The 17,500-nt window shown below is 33.3% G+C and overlaps 2 protein-coding genes across 2 annotated transcripts in view; one reads left to right on the top strand and one right to left on the bottom strand.

The window, feature by feature from the left end:
* The window catches only part of LOC137650901 (uncharacterized), a 303,393-nt gene that overhangs the window by 199,688 nt on the left and 86,205 nt on the right, over positions 1–17,500 (top strand). The window lies entirely within an intron of this gene.
* LOC137642897 (uncharacterized) overlaps positions 1–17,500 on the bottom strand; it is a 53,546-nt gene that overhangs the window by 11,862 nt on the left and 24,184 nt on the right. The window contains exon 3 of the mRNA XM_068375766.1: positions 1,503–1,726. Within this exon, the coding sequence (XP_068231867.1) occupies positions 1,503–1,726 (224 nt within the window). The remainder of the gene's footprint in view (positions 1–1,502; positions 1,727–17,500) is intronic.

Here is a 17,500-nt window from a genome sequence, read left to right on the forward strand (position 1 = left end):
ACAAATCAGTCAGGGGCCATTTCAGAAAATTGGCATTTTTTCTGGTTATACAGACAGCGTTTAAAAATTTATTTTGATCTATAAGTTTATTCAATATGAACAAGAAAATATGGTACCTCCATACCAAAATACCCTTTATTTTAAAGAAATTAAAGTCATGGGCCATTTTGAAAATTTCACATCTTTCTAATGATATACACAAGTTTTAGACATTTATCTTATATCTCCAAGTTTATTCAATATGAACAAGAAAATTTAGTACCTCAACACCAAAATACCCTTTAAATTAAAGAAATTAAAGTCAGGAGCCTTTTCGAAAATTTTACCTTTTTTTTCCTAATGAAAATGAGAATTCCAGTCTTGAAATCATTACTCAATAAGCAAAGTAAATCATAAATTAATTAGAATGATCTAAAAGGCTTTAATGATATGGTTGACCTTTCTGATATCAATTTTGAAATGTTTCTTTTTAAAGCTATTTTTAGGCAAATTAAACGAATGAATTTCAGAGCCGTTTCGAAAATTTTGTTTTAATTTATTGTTGATTATACATATAAATCAACATATAAAATGGTTAATATTTTAGGATCTTAAGTGATTTTAATGTGCATTTTATCATTTATAATAGCAATTTAATTACTTAGATTACGCCTTAGACCTATATTTTCAAGTTACTTAAATAGCCTATTGAAAACGTCCCTGACTGGCAATCTGTTGGACTGGGGTTCGTGACACGTTCAAGCTCGTTAGCCTCGAGTAGTGTTTGCAACCTCACCATCCTTGTGAGCACGGGATATGGGATTTTGGGGGAACCTATAGATATACCTGCTGAGATATCAGTAGCCATTGCCTGGCCCTCCCTGGTCCTAGGTGGATAAAGAGGGGCTTGAGTGATTATCCTTTGTATGTACTAGTGTACGCGATCTGTCAAAATTGATGGCTAAATATATAGATATATATGTACACACACGCGCGTGCTCCCCCCTCTCACCAGGTTATGACTACTCCCTCTTCCCCTATCCGAGGGACGGGGAGAGCTGAGCGTGATATATAAATATAAATATATATATATACATATATATATATATATATATATATATATATATGTATATATTTATATTTATATATATACATATGGATATATATGCATATATATACATATATATATATATATATATATATATATTTATTTATTTATTTATATTTATATTTATATATACATATGTATATATTTATATAGATATTTATATATATACATATATATGTATATATATGTATATATATGTATATATATATGTATATATATGTATATATATATATATATATATATATATATATAGCCTCACACATTTGCTATTTATTATAGATGAAAGATGGCAAATCTTTAGGACATAATCACTGTCCCTTGCTTCTGCCGTTCATGAGCGATCTTTAAACTATTAAAACCAAGAAGTATATGCCTACTATCACCCTATTTGATTTAGGCCTATCGTCACCCTTACCATACAAAAAAAGCTGCTGGTCGCTGTAGATCGATCCAGTGAAGATACCCGATGCATATTCCAGCAATCTGCGGGTCCAGGTGTTTCCAGACCCCGGGTACGACGCCAGGGCGCAGACTGGAAGGGCGCCCTTCTTGGCAAAATAGACTTGGAAATCATTGCAGCCTTTGTCATACTTCCATAGACTCTTGGTCTTTCTCTCTTTGTCAACGATGGCTTCATATCTGTGGAATAGATGGATATTTGAGATGGTTTAGTTCTTAACTTTGTGGAGTTTATTATATCATTAGGTAGTTTACTTTGCCATTGTGTAGTTAACTTTGTCTTTATATGGTTAACTTTGTCATTATGTAGTTAACTTTATCATTATGTAGTTAGCTTTGTCATTGTGTAGTTTATTTTGTCATTGGATAGTTTACTTTTTCATCGTGTAGTTAACTTTATTATTATGTAGTTTACTTTGTCATTATGTGGTTAGCTTTGTCATTATGTAGTTTACGCTTTCATCGTGTAGTTAACTTTATCATTATGTAGTTAGCTTTGTCATTATGTAGTTAGCTTTGTCATTATGTAGTTTACGCTTTCATCGTGTGGTTAACTTTATCATTGTGTAGTTAGCTTTCTCATTATGTAGTTTACTTTGTCATTATGTAGTTTATTTTGTCATTGTGTAGTTTACTCTGTCATTATGTAGTTGATTTTATCAATATGTAGTTAACTTTATCATTATGTAGTTAGCTTTGTCATTATGTAGTTTACTTTGCCATTATGTAGTTTACCTTTTCATTGTGTAGTTTACTTTGTCATTATGTAGTTTACTTTATCATTATGTCGTTAACTTTGTCATTGTGTAGTTGATCTTGTCATTATGTTACTTTTTCATCATCTAGTTAACTTTATCATCATGTAGTTAGCTTTGTCATTATGTAGTTGATTTTATCATTATGTAGTTAACTTTATCATCATGTAATTAACTTTATCGTTATGTAGTTAGTTTTGTCATTATGTAGATGATTTTATCATTGTGTAGTCAACTTTGTTATTGGGTAGATTACTTTATTATTATATAGTTAACTTTATCATTATGTAATTTACTTTATCATTATATTGTTAACTTTATCATTATGTAGTTTGTTTTATTATGTTGTAGTTTATGTTGTCATTATTATTATTATTATTATTATTATCTAAGCTACAACCCTAGTTGGAAAAGCAGAATGCTATAAGCCCAGGGGCCACAGCAGGGAAAATAGCCCAGTGAGGAAAGGAAATAAGGAAATAAATAAACTACAAGAGAAGTTATGACATTTTAAGAAAGGTAACAACATTAAAATAGATCTTCCATAAATAAACTATAAAAAGAGACTTATGTCCACCTGTTCAACATAAAAACATTCACTAAAACTTTGAACTTTTGAGGTCCCATTTTCCAAAATAAGACACTTTTTTTATACTTATTTTGTTGATTCTTTTTTAAATATACGCATTTTTCGGTTGCTATGAATACGCAATGGTAATCAGCAGGAAATAAGCAATAAGGAACGCAGAGCCTTTTTGACTATTCACTGAACTGAAAACAGAAAAGGTACATTTTATTCAAAATCACATGAATTGTATGATAAAACACAGACTTCAAAGGGTAATCCACTCAGCCACTCTTCGCTGAAGCCTAATGTTACCTGTAAGAATTGTAATCTATGTAAATTACCGTCTGCAAACCATAGTCCTCTTATTTTATCATATTTTTCCTTTCTACTTCGTGCATTTTGATGTGATTTCTCATCGTTATCCGAAGTTTTATCTTCGTTTTTCTGTGAATTTCAGTTTTCACGATAACATTCGTTCTGGTACTTCATCGAAAATCACTCGAAATGATTTTCTGCTTCTAAAAATCCGGAGATTGTAATTTCAAATATTGCCTAGCGCTGCTGATTTCGTAAAGGTGGCTTGGACCGTAAATCCAGTGCACAGACTTTGTATGTATGTATGCATGTATGTATACTGTATATGTGGGCATTTATATGTGTGTATGTTTCCTTTCCTCACTGGGCTATTTTTGCTATTGGAGCCCCTGGGCTTATAGCATCTTGCTTTTCCAACTAGGGTTGTAGCTTAGCAAGTAATAATAATAATAATAATAATAATAATAATAATAATAATATATGTACTGCATATATATATTTATACACACACACACACACACACATATATATATATATATATATATATATATATATATATATATATATATATATATATATATATATATATATTTATATATATAGTATATATATACACACATATATAGATACACATGTACATATATATATATATATATATATATATATATATATATATATTTATTTATATTTATATATTTATACACATGTACATATATATATATATATATATATATATATATATATATATATATATATATATATATATATATATATACATATATATATAAATATTTATTTATATTTATATATTTATATGTGTGTATATATGTGGATTTATATATGCGTGTATATATATATATATGTATATATATGTATATATATATATATATATATATATATATATATATATATATATACACACACCTTTACAAATGTTTTTATGTTGACAAAGCTGACATAAGTCTTTTTATAGTTTATATATGAAATATCTATTAAGATGTTACTGTTTTTTTAAATATTTTATTTTAACTGTTCATTATTTCTCATATTGTTTATGTATTTCCATTCCTTTTCTCGCCGGGCTATTTTTCTCTGTTGGAGCCCTTGGGCTTATAGCATCTTGCTTTTACAACTAGGGTTGTAGCCTAGCAAGTAATAATAATAATAATAATAATAATAATAATAATAATATACATACAAATCCTATGTATATGCATACATATATACACTGTAGGTCATGGATAGTGTTATATAGATGTTTGATATGATACAATACTGATTAGCCAATAGGTTGGAAAAATTGTACAAATATTTATTTTAATGTTACTGTTCTTAGAATATTTAATTTTTCCTTGTTTCCTTTTCTCACTGGGCTATTTTCCCTGTTGGGGCCCCTGGGCTTATAGCATCCTGCTTTTCCAACTAGGGTTGTAGTTTAGCAAGTAATAATAATAATAATAATAATAATAATAATAATAATAATAAAATTTAATTCTAGCAGTCTTGCCTTCTCCATCATAAGGCTCAAAATACTACACAGTATTCTAGAAGTTTTATTCCATCTGTAACCAGATTGTGGAATGATCTTCCTAATCAGGCAGTTGAATCGGTGGAACTTCAATTGAAGTTGCAAGGAATGTCTTTTATGTTGAACCATCTGACAAGTCTCTTTTCATATTGCTGTTCTTAATATATTTTATTTATTTTCTATTAATAATAACTTTCCCTGTTGGAGCCTTAGGGCTTGTAACATCCTGCTTTTCCAACTAGAGTCGAAGCTTAGCTAATAATAATAATAATAATAATAATAATAATAATAATAATAATAACAATAATAATAATAATAACTAATAAACTAGTTTAAACTGCGTGAAAGGAAAAAAAGTTTAAAGTTTATAATAGGCAATGAAACCAGAGCGATAGAGCCATGATTGTACAATTATAAAGATAAAAACTGTAAGCAGTTGGAACTATAACTATAGTTTTTGGGTAGTCACAATGCTATAGCTTCTGTACCATGGTTTTCCAATGTCTTGGGTTAAAGTTCTCTCGCTTGAGAGTACACTCAGGCACACTATTCTATGTTTCCTTAGTTCCTTTCTTCACTGGGCTGTTTTCCTTGTAGGTCAGTCACAGTGCCATGGTCTTCCACTATCTTGGGTGAGAGTTCTCTTGCTTAAGGGTACACTCGGGCAAACTATTTTATGTTTCCTTAGTTTCTTTCCTCACTGGGCTGTTTCCCCTGTTGGGCAGTCACTGAGCCATGATCTTCCACTCTGTTGGGTTAGAGTTCTCTTGCTTAAAGGGTACACCCAGCCACAGTATTCTATCTGTTGCCTTAGTTCCTTTCCTCACAGGGCTATTTTCCCTGTTGGGCAGTCACAGTCATATTGTCTTTTACTCTGTTGGGTTAGAATTCACTTGCTTAAGGGTACACTCAGGCACACTATTCTGTCTGTTTCCTTAGTTCCATTCCTCACTGGGCTATGTTCCCTGTTGGGCAGTCACAGTCCCATTGTTTTCTACTCTGTTGGGTTAGAATTCTCTTGCTTAAGGGTACACTCAGGCACACTATTCTGTCTGTTTCCTTAGTTCCTTTCCTCACTGGGGTATTTTCCCTGTTGGAGCCCCTGGGCTAATAGCTTAGCTAGTGATATTAATAGAAATAATATGAGCTGGGGATTCCATTAAAGTTCTGTAGGCCTATAGGTGCATCAAACAGGTATCTTATATGAAAACGGTTTGCATAGGGGTCCATTTATAATTCATCAGTTAAATATAGTATATAATAAGACAAAAAAAATAAAACAGCAATAAATTACAAGTTTGTTCTATTGAATAAAAAACATATCTAAACGTTATCACCATCACACTGCCAGTTGTAACAATAAGTCATATCCCTACGAATTGAACTGCATTTTTTCAAAGTCATGGTACCATTCTTACCAAGTAAAGAAAAAGAAGAGCTTATTGTCTAGTCACGTTTTACATTACATAACCAAACTGCCTAAGGGAAAAATGGAAAAATCTTTTCGTAATCTCCAGACAACAGCTAAGTAGTGTCTCTTCAACTAGTCTTTAAAGAGATTGCAATGGAAATAAAATAGAAAATTACTTTCCGCTTTGAGACTCCTCACGTCTGGTCCGATGGTGGACGTGAATCAAGTTGAGGTAGTCGGTATGGAATGTGTGGTTTTAGCGAGAGGAATTCTTTCGATAATAGTGTGAAAGTATTGATGGTGGAAGATAAATCTTCCAAACAAATTGGACGGGATGACACCCCCCCCCCCCTGAAATTAAACCAAAATGACAAAGATTTGGTCCTCATTGAGTGAAAGTGTTGTGACGGGCCGAGAGAAGGTTGTGACTCAAAGGCAGGAAGCAATCAACTTAGTGAGTTTATTGTAGAACACTCTCCTTTATATACAAAATCTCAAAGCAACAAGAATTTTCATGTTCGAAAGTCGACACTGTTACAGAGGAGAAAAGCAGACATGATTTTTCAGGTTCTTTTTAGTGCGAGGGGAGAGCGAAGATACAAGCACAAAATGAACTATATACGATCGTGTGACACACGGTTGGTACAGTGTAAAGGGCAGAGGCAGAGTGAGAATCATTACTTTAAATATCATGGCAAATTAATCTAACGCTAAAGAATTATTGGGTCCTTTAACTGGTCAGATAGTACTACATTAAACCCTATATGGTTACGGCACATTTTTCTTTTATTTTTCACCGGGAATTAAACCAAAATGACAAAGTTTGTTCCAAATTGAGTGAAAGTGAAAAAGGGGAGAGGCAGAGAATGAGAATCATTACTTTGGATATTACATAAAGTTATTACCAAGGTAAAGAGTTATTGGGTCTTTTAACTGGCCAGATAGTACTAAATTAGACCCCTCTCTGGTTACGGCTCATTTTTCCTTTATTAATCACAATGATGTAACAACGAACCACATAATAAGTGTAAAGGGGAGAGGCAGAGAGTGAGAATCATTACTTTGAATACCACGCCAAGTTATTACTAAGGCTAAAGATATATGGTACTACATTAGATCCATCTCTGGTTACGGCTCATTTTTCCTTTATTATGATGCAACATCCAACCACAAAATCACAGATAAATAACATAGCACAACAATCTCTTAAGGTTAATAGTTACTGAATGACACATTAGGGCCTATGTCACGTACGCTTAGCTATCTCAATTTACTAAATGGCACTGTAGTTGAAAGCTGAAATACCGTTTGTTGCAAAATGTCATTTTTTTCCCTTTTTCAGGTTTACAGATGGGTTACGAAATAGTTGCAGGAGAGAGATTGTATGATCTTACAAATTTTCGTAGTGGTTTTCAAATTTTATAAATTTTCGTAGTGGTTCTCAAACTTTATAAATTTTCGTAGTGGTTCTCAAACTTTATAGATTTTCGTAGTGGTTCTCAAACTTTATAAATTTCCGTAGTGGTTCTCAAACTTTATAGATTTTCGTAGTGGTTCTCAAACTTTATAAATTTTCGTAGTGGTTCTCAAACTTTATAGATTTTCGTAGTGGTTCTCAAACTTTATAAATTTTCGTAGTGGTTCTCAAACTTTATAGATTTTCGTAGTGGTTCTCAAACTTTATAAATTTTCGTAGTGGTTCTCAAACTTTATAGATTTTCGTAGTGGTTCTCAAACTTTATAAATTTCCGTAGTGGTTCTCAAACTTTATAGATTTTCGTAGTGGTTCTCAAACTTTATAAATTTCCGTAGTGGTTCTCAAACTTTATAGATTTTCGTAGTGGTTCTCAAACTTTATAAATTTTCGTAGTGGTTCTCAAACTTTATAAATTTTCGTAGTGGTTCTCAAACTTTATAGATTTTCGTAGTGGTTCTCAAACTTTATAAATTTTCGTAGTGGTTCTCAAACTTTATAGATTTTCGTAGTGGTTCTCAAACTTTATAAATTTCCGTAGTGGTTCTCAAACTTTATAGATTTTCGTAGTGGTTCTCAAACTTTATAGATTTTCGTAGTGGTTCTCAAACTTTATAAATTTCCGTAGTGGTTCTCAAACTTTATAAAAGTAATGGCTCTTTGGAGTACAATTTTGTCAATTTATAAATCATGATAATTGAATAAATTACAAAAGAAAATTGAATCCCGCAGAGAGAATATGGCGCAATGATTATACTTTACAGTGATCACTTCCAATTTCGGTTAATTCACCAAACAAAGTTTTATGAATTAAAAAAAAAAATGTACGATTCGTCCAGAACTCACCCCTAGGCCTACATATGAAATGGAATAATCCTTAGCTCTAAGTAAAAATACAATGTATCATTATACATCGTGCAGGTATACGTGAACTGTTTCGTTAAAATATTAAGTAAGTTATTGTATGATTTTTATATTCCGTAAGCTCATTCATTTCCATATTTCCAGTACGATACCTTGGACTAAGTAACGGTACCTGAACCGGGCACCATCAGGACTGAGTCTAGGGGTCAAGGTAGCAACGGAGCTGCCATAGGCCACCATATAACCGAAACTGGTAATTTATTTCTTTTGGATATTATAATTCGTAAATTTCACTTAAAAGTATATTTATAATTATCATAAACGTGAAATAGCTATAGAATAACATCAGAATGTTATGTAAACATTATAAGCATCCTTTATGTAACTACCAATATACCGTATATCAGATTATCAGTTATTAAAATGTAAAGTTTATGTATTTCGTAATTATAAATTACCTACTCGAAAAAATATATACAGTAATTTGACCCAAAAATAATACAGTATATACACATAAATGTACATCAAGGAAATTATCCGTGCAGTGACCCCTTAGAAATGAGGTTGAGTTCTACCACTAGCTAACCTCTCTCTCTCTCTCTCTCTCTCTCTCTCTCTCTCTCTCTCTCTCTCTCTCTCTCTCTCTCTCTCTCTCTCTCTCTCTATATATATATATATATATATATATATATATATATATATATATATATATATATATATATATATATATATATATATATATATATATATATGTATGTATATGTATACTCTCAACTTATAATTCTCCCTCAATATATATATATATATATATATATATATATATATATGTGTGTGTGTGTGTGTGTGTGCATGTTTTTTTCAGTATATAAGCATATAAAGTATATACTTATATAGATATTTCTGAAGATTATATGGAAATAGCTCCCTACCACGAAAATAGGTCTACCCTTAATGAATAGTCTAGTCTAGTCTAATGAATTGAATTTTCGTAAACCAATATTAGTGATAAAATTTCAGTTTTATTTCTTGTGATTTTAATATTTTTGTTTTATTTTACATTTTATTGCTAGTGTATGATTGTTCTTATATGAAGATGTATAATATATTTTATTATATACTTTTATATATTTCACTTTTTGATTGAAAATATTCTCTTTCTGAGTGGGGATACCTTAACGTGGTGAAAGGGTTTGCGTCTCGCCGTGATCAGCAAAGCTGTTACTAGTCAGGGCCACCCATACTAGGTTGGTTTGCTGTGAGCGATCAGACAAAGTCTCCCACCATCGCCAATCTGCAGTTGGCCAGCGTGGTGATGAAAACTGGCCAAATCCCATACATGAATAACGACTTGTCTGAGGCCTTTTTTCTTGTGGTGGACTAGAAACGGCTTAAATTTTTTGTTATTATTATTATTATTATTATTATTATTATTATTATTATTATTATTATTATTATTTTATATATACAGTATATATGCGTATACATATGTGTGTGTGTATGTATGTGTGTGTGTACGCTGGATGGTAAATAGAATGTTCAGTACCACGGTACTATCAATTCGATCTTGAGCCAATTTACAGGTTTCTTTTTACCACTCTCATGTGGGCTACACTTCACGCACACACCGATCACAGTTTCCGGGAAGAATGACAATTAGAAAAGAGGCGAAATACGTAGTTTTCTGCCTTTAATTTAGATTTAATCATCTTCACAGCTTAAACCTAAAATGAACAATACCAGAACTATATTACGGTAACTTCCAGCCATCATACGATAATTTTCACGCCTGAGGTACGAAGGTATTTACACGTCATAGTCATTATTGATGGGAGCTATTTTTTACAATCCCCATTGATGTCCTTCGCTTGATGAATCTGGGAAAATCCTTGTGAATTAGAGTAGAGTTTTCTCCTAATTTCGCTCCACTGTTTCATTTGATTTATTGATAAATTTATTGATAAATGTCTAGTTATTGACCTTATTACCTCTGCCAACTGTTCCTAAGGTTATATTTAGATAGGCGTGTATTTTCTATGTCTGTCTGTGTGTTTGTGATTCGCATAACTCAAAAACCGAATCTCATGAAATTTGGTAGGATAAATGGTCATAATCCAAGGACACTTTGATTAGGTTTTGGGAGTAATTGGGTCAAAGGTCAAGGTAACAAAATGGGCAAAATAGTCTTTTTGCTGTATCGTGGGCAATTATTATCCGATTTGGATGAAACTAGTGTCAAAGTGTGCATAATTCAATCGCCTATCTTGCAATATTCAAGAAGATATAGGCGAAGGTATGCACTCCGAGTGCCCGCTCTAGTTTAATAACCTGTTTTTTTTATTTTCTTCTCTTAGAGTGAAAAATGTATTATTATTATTATTATTATTATTATTATTATTATTATTATTATTATTATTATTATCATCATCATTATTATTACTTCTACTACCACTACTAGCTAAACTATAACCCTAGTTGGAAAAGCAGGATTCTACAAACCCAATGGCTCCAACATGGAAAAACAACCCAGCGAGGAAAGGAAATGAATAATCTACAAAAGAAGTGCTGATATGAAATATTTCAAGGACTTTGAGGCGTGAAGTAGATAATGATGAATGGAGAAGTATTGATTTAAAAGCTCAAGATAGAGACGACCGGCTATAGCTAACTGAGGCCCTTTGCGTCAATAGGCGTAGGAGGAGATGATGATGATGATGATATCATTATATACAATGCACAAGAAGAGTTGGAAGACCCAGGCCTACATGGCTGAGGACTATGAAGTGTGAAGTAGATGATGATGAATGGAGAAGTATTGATATAAAAGCTCAAGATAGAGACGACCGACAATAGCTAACTGAGGCCCTTTGCGTCAATAGGCGTAGGAGGAGATGATGATGATGATATCATTATATACAATGCACAAGAAGAGTTGGAAGACCCAGGCCTACATGGCTGAGGACTATGAAGTGTGAAGTAGATGATGATGAATGGAGAAGTATTGATTTAAAAGCTCAAGATAGAGACGACCGGCTATAGCTAACTGAGGCCCTTTGTGTCAATGGGCGTAGGAGATGATGATGATGATATCATTATATACAATGCACAAGAAGAGTTGGAAGACCCAGGCCTACATGGCTGAGGACTATGAAGTGTGAAGTAGATGATGATGAATGGAGAAGTATTGATATAAAAGCTCAAGATAGAGACGACCGACAATAGCTAACTGAGGCCCTTTGCGTCAATAGGCGTAGGAGGAGATGATGATGATGATATCATTATATACAATGCACAAGAAGAGTTGGAAGACCCAGGCCTACATGGCTGAGGACTATGAAGTGTGAAGTAGATGATGATGAATGGAGAAGTATTGATTTAAAAGCTCAAGATAGAGACGACCGGCTATAGCTAACTGAGGCCCTTTGCGCCAATAGGCGTAGGAGATGATGATGATGATATCATTATATACGATGCACAAGAAGAGTTGGAAGACCCAGGCCTACATGGCTGAGGACTATGAAGCGTGAAGTAGATGATGATGAATGGAGAAGTATTGATTTAAAAGCTCAAGATAGAGACGACCGGCTATAGCTAACTGAGGCCCTTTGTGTCAATGGGCGTAGGAGATGATGATGATGATGGTATCATTATATACAATGCACAAGAAGAGTTGGAAGACCCAGGCCTACATGGCTGAGGACTATGAAGCGTGAAGTAGATGATGATGAATGGAGAAGTACTGATTTGAGACCCTTTGCTTCACTATTCGTAGATGATGATGATGATGATTGATGTACTGTATATATATATATATATATATATATATATATATATATATATATATATATATATATATATATATATATATATATACACACACACATATATATATATATATATATATATATATATATATATATATATACTGTATATATATATATATATATATATATATATATATATATATATATATATATATGTATAACCCTTTCGGAGTGGGGATACCTTAACGGGGTGAAAAGATCTGTGTATTGCCATGATCAACAAAGCTGTACTAGTCAGGGTAACCCATACTAGGTTGGCTTGCTTTAAGCAATCAGACTATTCTTCCACCATCACCAATATGCGGCTGCAAGCCTGGGGATGAAAATAGCCAAGTCAGACATGACTAAGGACATGCCTGAGGCCTTTGTCCTGCAGTGGACTAGAAACGGCTTCATCTGCAGTTGTCATATACGACATATGTATATATTCATACATTTATTTGTATATATATATAATGTATATATATACAGTATATATATATATATATATATATATATATATATATATATATATATATATATATATATATATATATAGGTTTAGTTATATATATAAAAAATATAAATATTTATATATATATAAATATATATACATATATATATATATATATATATATATATATATATATATATATATATCGCACTCACCAGACACCTGATGCCTTGGACTCTCTCTCTCTCTCTCTCTCTCTCTCTCTCTCTCTCTCTCTCTCTCTCTCTCTCTCTCTCTCTCTCTCTCTCTCTCTAAGCATGATTGAGTTATTGTACGATGAAATGCAACTTCCTCATATAAATGATTTATCATCTAAACAATCAATCATCATCATCATCTCCTCCCACGCCTATTGACGCAAAGGGCCTCAGTTAGATTTCGCCAGTTGTCTCTATCTTCAGCATTCAATTCAATACTTCTCTATTCATCAATTCCAACTTAACGCTACATAATCCTCAGCCATGTAGGCCTGGGTCTTCCAACAATTCTAGTGCCTTTGAATGTTTGGTAAACTAATCTCTCTTGGGGAGTGAGAAGAGCATGTCCAAACCATCTCCATCTGCCGCTCATCATGATCTCATTTACATATGGCACTCGAGTAATCTCTCTTATAGTTTCATTTCTAATCCTGTCCGGCCTTTTAACTCCCTATATTTTTCTGAGGACTTTGTTCTCAAATGTACAAAATCTGTTGGATATTGTTTCATTGTCATATATTTTTCATAACATCTTTCAATACTTACGGTGGAATATTTATTGATATTTATGTTTAGTCATCTGTTCATTTCTTTATTAATTTACCCATATCTCTATATACTGTCATATTTATTTATCTATTAATCATTTTGGAAGTGAGGATGCTACGATAGTAAACGAAGAGGAAATGAAGAAGATCTAGGAAAGAGAACTCTAACCCAAGACACTTTTCCTGCCTTGCACTGTAGGAGAAATAAAACCTAAAATTTTTCGTAGATGGAAGACCCTAATAAAAGGACAGTCTGTCCTTTTCCCAACAGCGAAAATAGCACAGTGAGTAAAAGGAAATAAGGAAACAATTAGAGAGTAAACTCAAGCAAGAGAACTCTAACCCAAGGCTTATTTCGTATCTTACAATGAAGGAGAAATGAAACTTGAGATTTTTCGTAGTTGAAAGTCCACAAAAAAAAAAAAAAAAACACAGTCTATCCCTATTCCAACGGTGAAAATAGCCCAGTGAGGAAAAGGAATTAGGAAACAAGTAGAACAGGTTGGTTGAGTATAGAGTGCTTTCAATGACGTCACTGGGAATCGCCGGCGGCCATGCTGGAGGGCATACAAAGCGAAAACATGGCGGCTGCTACAGCGAATATGGACAATGAGAGCGACTTTGTCAAACAATTGTCGGTTGATGATAAGCGTTTTTACAAGCAGAAACTCGATCTAATTGATGGCCTAGATCCATACCAGATGCAGAATTCATTCAGTCAAAATATTGAGGATTTTCCCAGTATTTCATACATTGATATGGTGAACTACTTGGTACTGTCGGCCAACCCAGAACATGAGTGGGCATACATTTCCATTGAATAATCTGCTTCCAGAATTTGTTGTTTTTCCCTTTAATGCTTTTAAGTCCAAAATTAGATAAACACTGGGCCGATGAAGAGAGTGTTTATAATTATAATGTTAATATTGATCATTTAGCCTAACCTTGTGTATTATAATTTTTTATTGTCAAAATGTATGTAAAAGTTTTGCATTATTATGTCAAATCTTTATCGGTTCATGCCTAACCATTGTGTTTGTGTTTGGTTACAAATACTATAATTTCTTATATACATATAAACATATGATGGACAAACTCTATTGTAATGCTCTTGGATGATCGTTTTGCCTCCTTGCAATTAAATGCGCAAGTTTAATTATTTTTTCGATGTTTCATATATAAGCTGAAGACCCCTTCGGATTAAACCAGCTTTCAGATATTATTATTATTATTTATAATCAATGTTTATTCATCACATAGGCCTGTATGTCTGCACAATTTAATACACAAATTAAAATAAATATAAATATACACTTAATTATATATAGGCATGAGCACCTTGGCGAAAGAGAGACCTAGGTAAGTAGCCTTTGTTAATATAGCCAATATGGGTGCTTTTAATTTTTGTTTTGTAAATCTGAGATGCCCCTTTTGATGTTTAAAAATTGAGATGCCCCCTCCCCCACACACACTACACACTGAACTGACGATGATACTTTTGAAGTCACCCATGCGATCGGATATAGCATGTTTACACAGGAATAATGATACTTTTAGGGCCTAGCCGAGACTGACCTGATATGAAATAATCAGAACAGATACGTGCTTAGGGTAGTGAGGATTCACGTAGATCAGCCCGTGATAATCTGGTCAACCACAAGTCACGTCTGCACTTGGATAATTCTTCTGTATCTTTGTCCTGATTCTGAATAACTGCCGGTATGCGGTAGAAACTCTTGTCATCTCTTCGTCCTCGATTCCCACAGCCAACAATAGCGCAAAAACTGGGCATTGTGTGAATGTGAATGTGATGAAATGGCTAAATATTCAACAGCTCAACCATAGCTATTCACTGAACGCGTCTTTGTATGCCCTCCAAGATGGCGGACCGGAAGTTTGATGACGTGTATTGAAAGGACTCTATACTCTCAAGCAAGAGAAATCTAACCCAAGACAGTTTCCCTGTCTTGCACTGAAGAAGAAATGAAACCTGAGTTTTTTCGTAGTTGAAAAACCGCCCAAAAAAGCACAGTGTGTCCGTTTTTGACAGGAAAAATAGCCCAGTGAGGAAAAGGAATAAGGAAACAAGTACAATAGTGTGGTTGAGTGTACCCTCAAGCAAGAGAACTCTAACCCAAGACAGTTTTCCTGTCTTGCACTGAAGGAAAAATGAAACTTAAGATTTTTCGTAGTAGAAAGACCACAAAAAAAAAACAGTCTATCCCTTTATCAACGGCGAAAATAGCCCAGTGAGGAAAAGAAATAAGGAAACAAGTATAATAGTGTGGTTGAGTGTACCCTCAAGCAAGAGAACTCTAACCCAAGACAGTTTTCCTATCTTGCACTGAAGGAGAAACAGGGAAAATAGCCCAGTGAGAAAAGGAAATAAAGAAACAAATAGAATAGAGTACCCTCAAACAAGAGAACTCTAACCCAAGACAGTTTTTCTGTCTTGCACTGCAAGAGAAATGAAATTTAAGATTTTCCGTAGTAGAAAGACCACAAAAAAAGCAGTCAATCCCTATTCTAACGGCGAAAATAGCCCAGTAAGGAAAAGGAATTAGGAAACAAGTAGAATAGGTTGGTTGAGTGTACTCTCAAGCAAGAGAACTCTAAGCCAAGGCAGTTTTTCTGTCTTTCACAGAAGGAGAAACAGGGAAAATAGCCCAGTAAGAAAAGGAAATGAACAAATGAATAGAATATTGTGCCCGAGTATACTCTCAAGCAAGAGAACTCTAACCCAAAACAGTTTTTCTGTCTTCCACTGAATGAGAAACAGGGAAAATAGCCCAGTGAGAAAAGTAAAAAGAAAAAAAATAGAATAGTGTACCCTAGTATACTCTCAAGCAAGAGAACTCTAACCCAAGACAGTTTAACTGTCTTGCACTGGAAAAACAGGGAAAATAGCCCAGTGAGGAAAGGAAATAAGCAAACAAATAGAATAGTGTGCCCGAGTATACTCTCAAGCAAGAGAACTCTAACCCAAGACAGTTTAACTGCCTTGCACTGTAGACGAAATGAAACCTAAAATTTTTCATGGTTTAAAAAAAAAAGAAAAAAAAGGGGGGGGGGGCATATTCTGTCCGTTTCCCCACAAAACCGCGAACCTCTCCCTTGAATTAGTCATTAAGAGACGAACCTAGTATTAGTGACCAGCGTCCCTTGCACTGACGTCAGAGCAACAGTTGTATGGTAGATCGCTAAAGGGGTCTGTAGGGAAAAGTCGCTCACCCTCGATGTTAACTGGAGTGGAAAATGCAATGTCTGAGCATTCACTTGTACGTGATTAGCGATTTTGAAAGCTTAAATGTAGGCAATTATGCTGTTGAATGCTGTTCTTAGAATGCTTTATTACTGTTTATTACTTCTCTTTTTATTCATTTCCTTTCCTCACTGGGCTATTTTCCTTATTGGAGCCCTATTGAGGCATGGCCTGTGCATGATTAGCATTCTTGAAAGTTTGAATATAGGCAATTTTGTAATATATTGAATGCTGTTCTTAAAATGCTTTATTACTATTTATTACTTCTTTTTTTATTTATTTCCTTTCCTCACTGGGCTATTTTTCCTATATTAATTGTTCATTACTCTTCTTGTTGTTTATTTATTTCGCTATTTCCTTACTGGGCTATTTTCCTTGTTGGAGCCACTTCTTAATTGTTTATTACTTTTCTTGTAGTTTTTTGTTTCCTTATTTCCTTTCCTCACTGGGCTATTTTTCCCTGTTGGAGCCCTATTTTAAGTGTTCATTACTTTTCTTGCAGTTTGTTTATTTCCTTATTTCCTTTCCTCACTGGGCTATTTTCCTTGTTGAGCCCTATTTTAATTATTCATTACTTTTCTTGTAGTTTGTTTATTTCCTTGTTTCCATTCCTCACTGGGCTATTTTTCCCTGTTGAGCCCTATTTTAATTGTTCATTACTTTTCTTGTAGTTTATTGATATTGCTATTTTCTTTCCTCATTGGGCTATTTTCCTTGT

The sequence above is a fragment of the Palaemon carinicauda genome, chromosome 1, assembly GCF_036898095.1.
Source record: "Palaemon carinicauda isolate YSFRI2023 chromosome 1, ASM3689809v2, whole genome shotgun sequence".
NCBI lineage: Eukaryota > Metazoa > Arthropoda > Malacostraca > Decapoda > Palaemonidae > Palaemon > Palaemon carinicauda.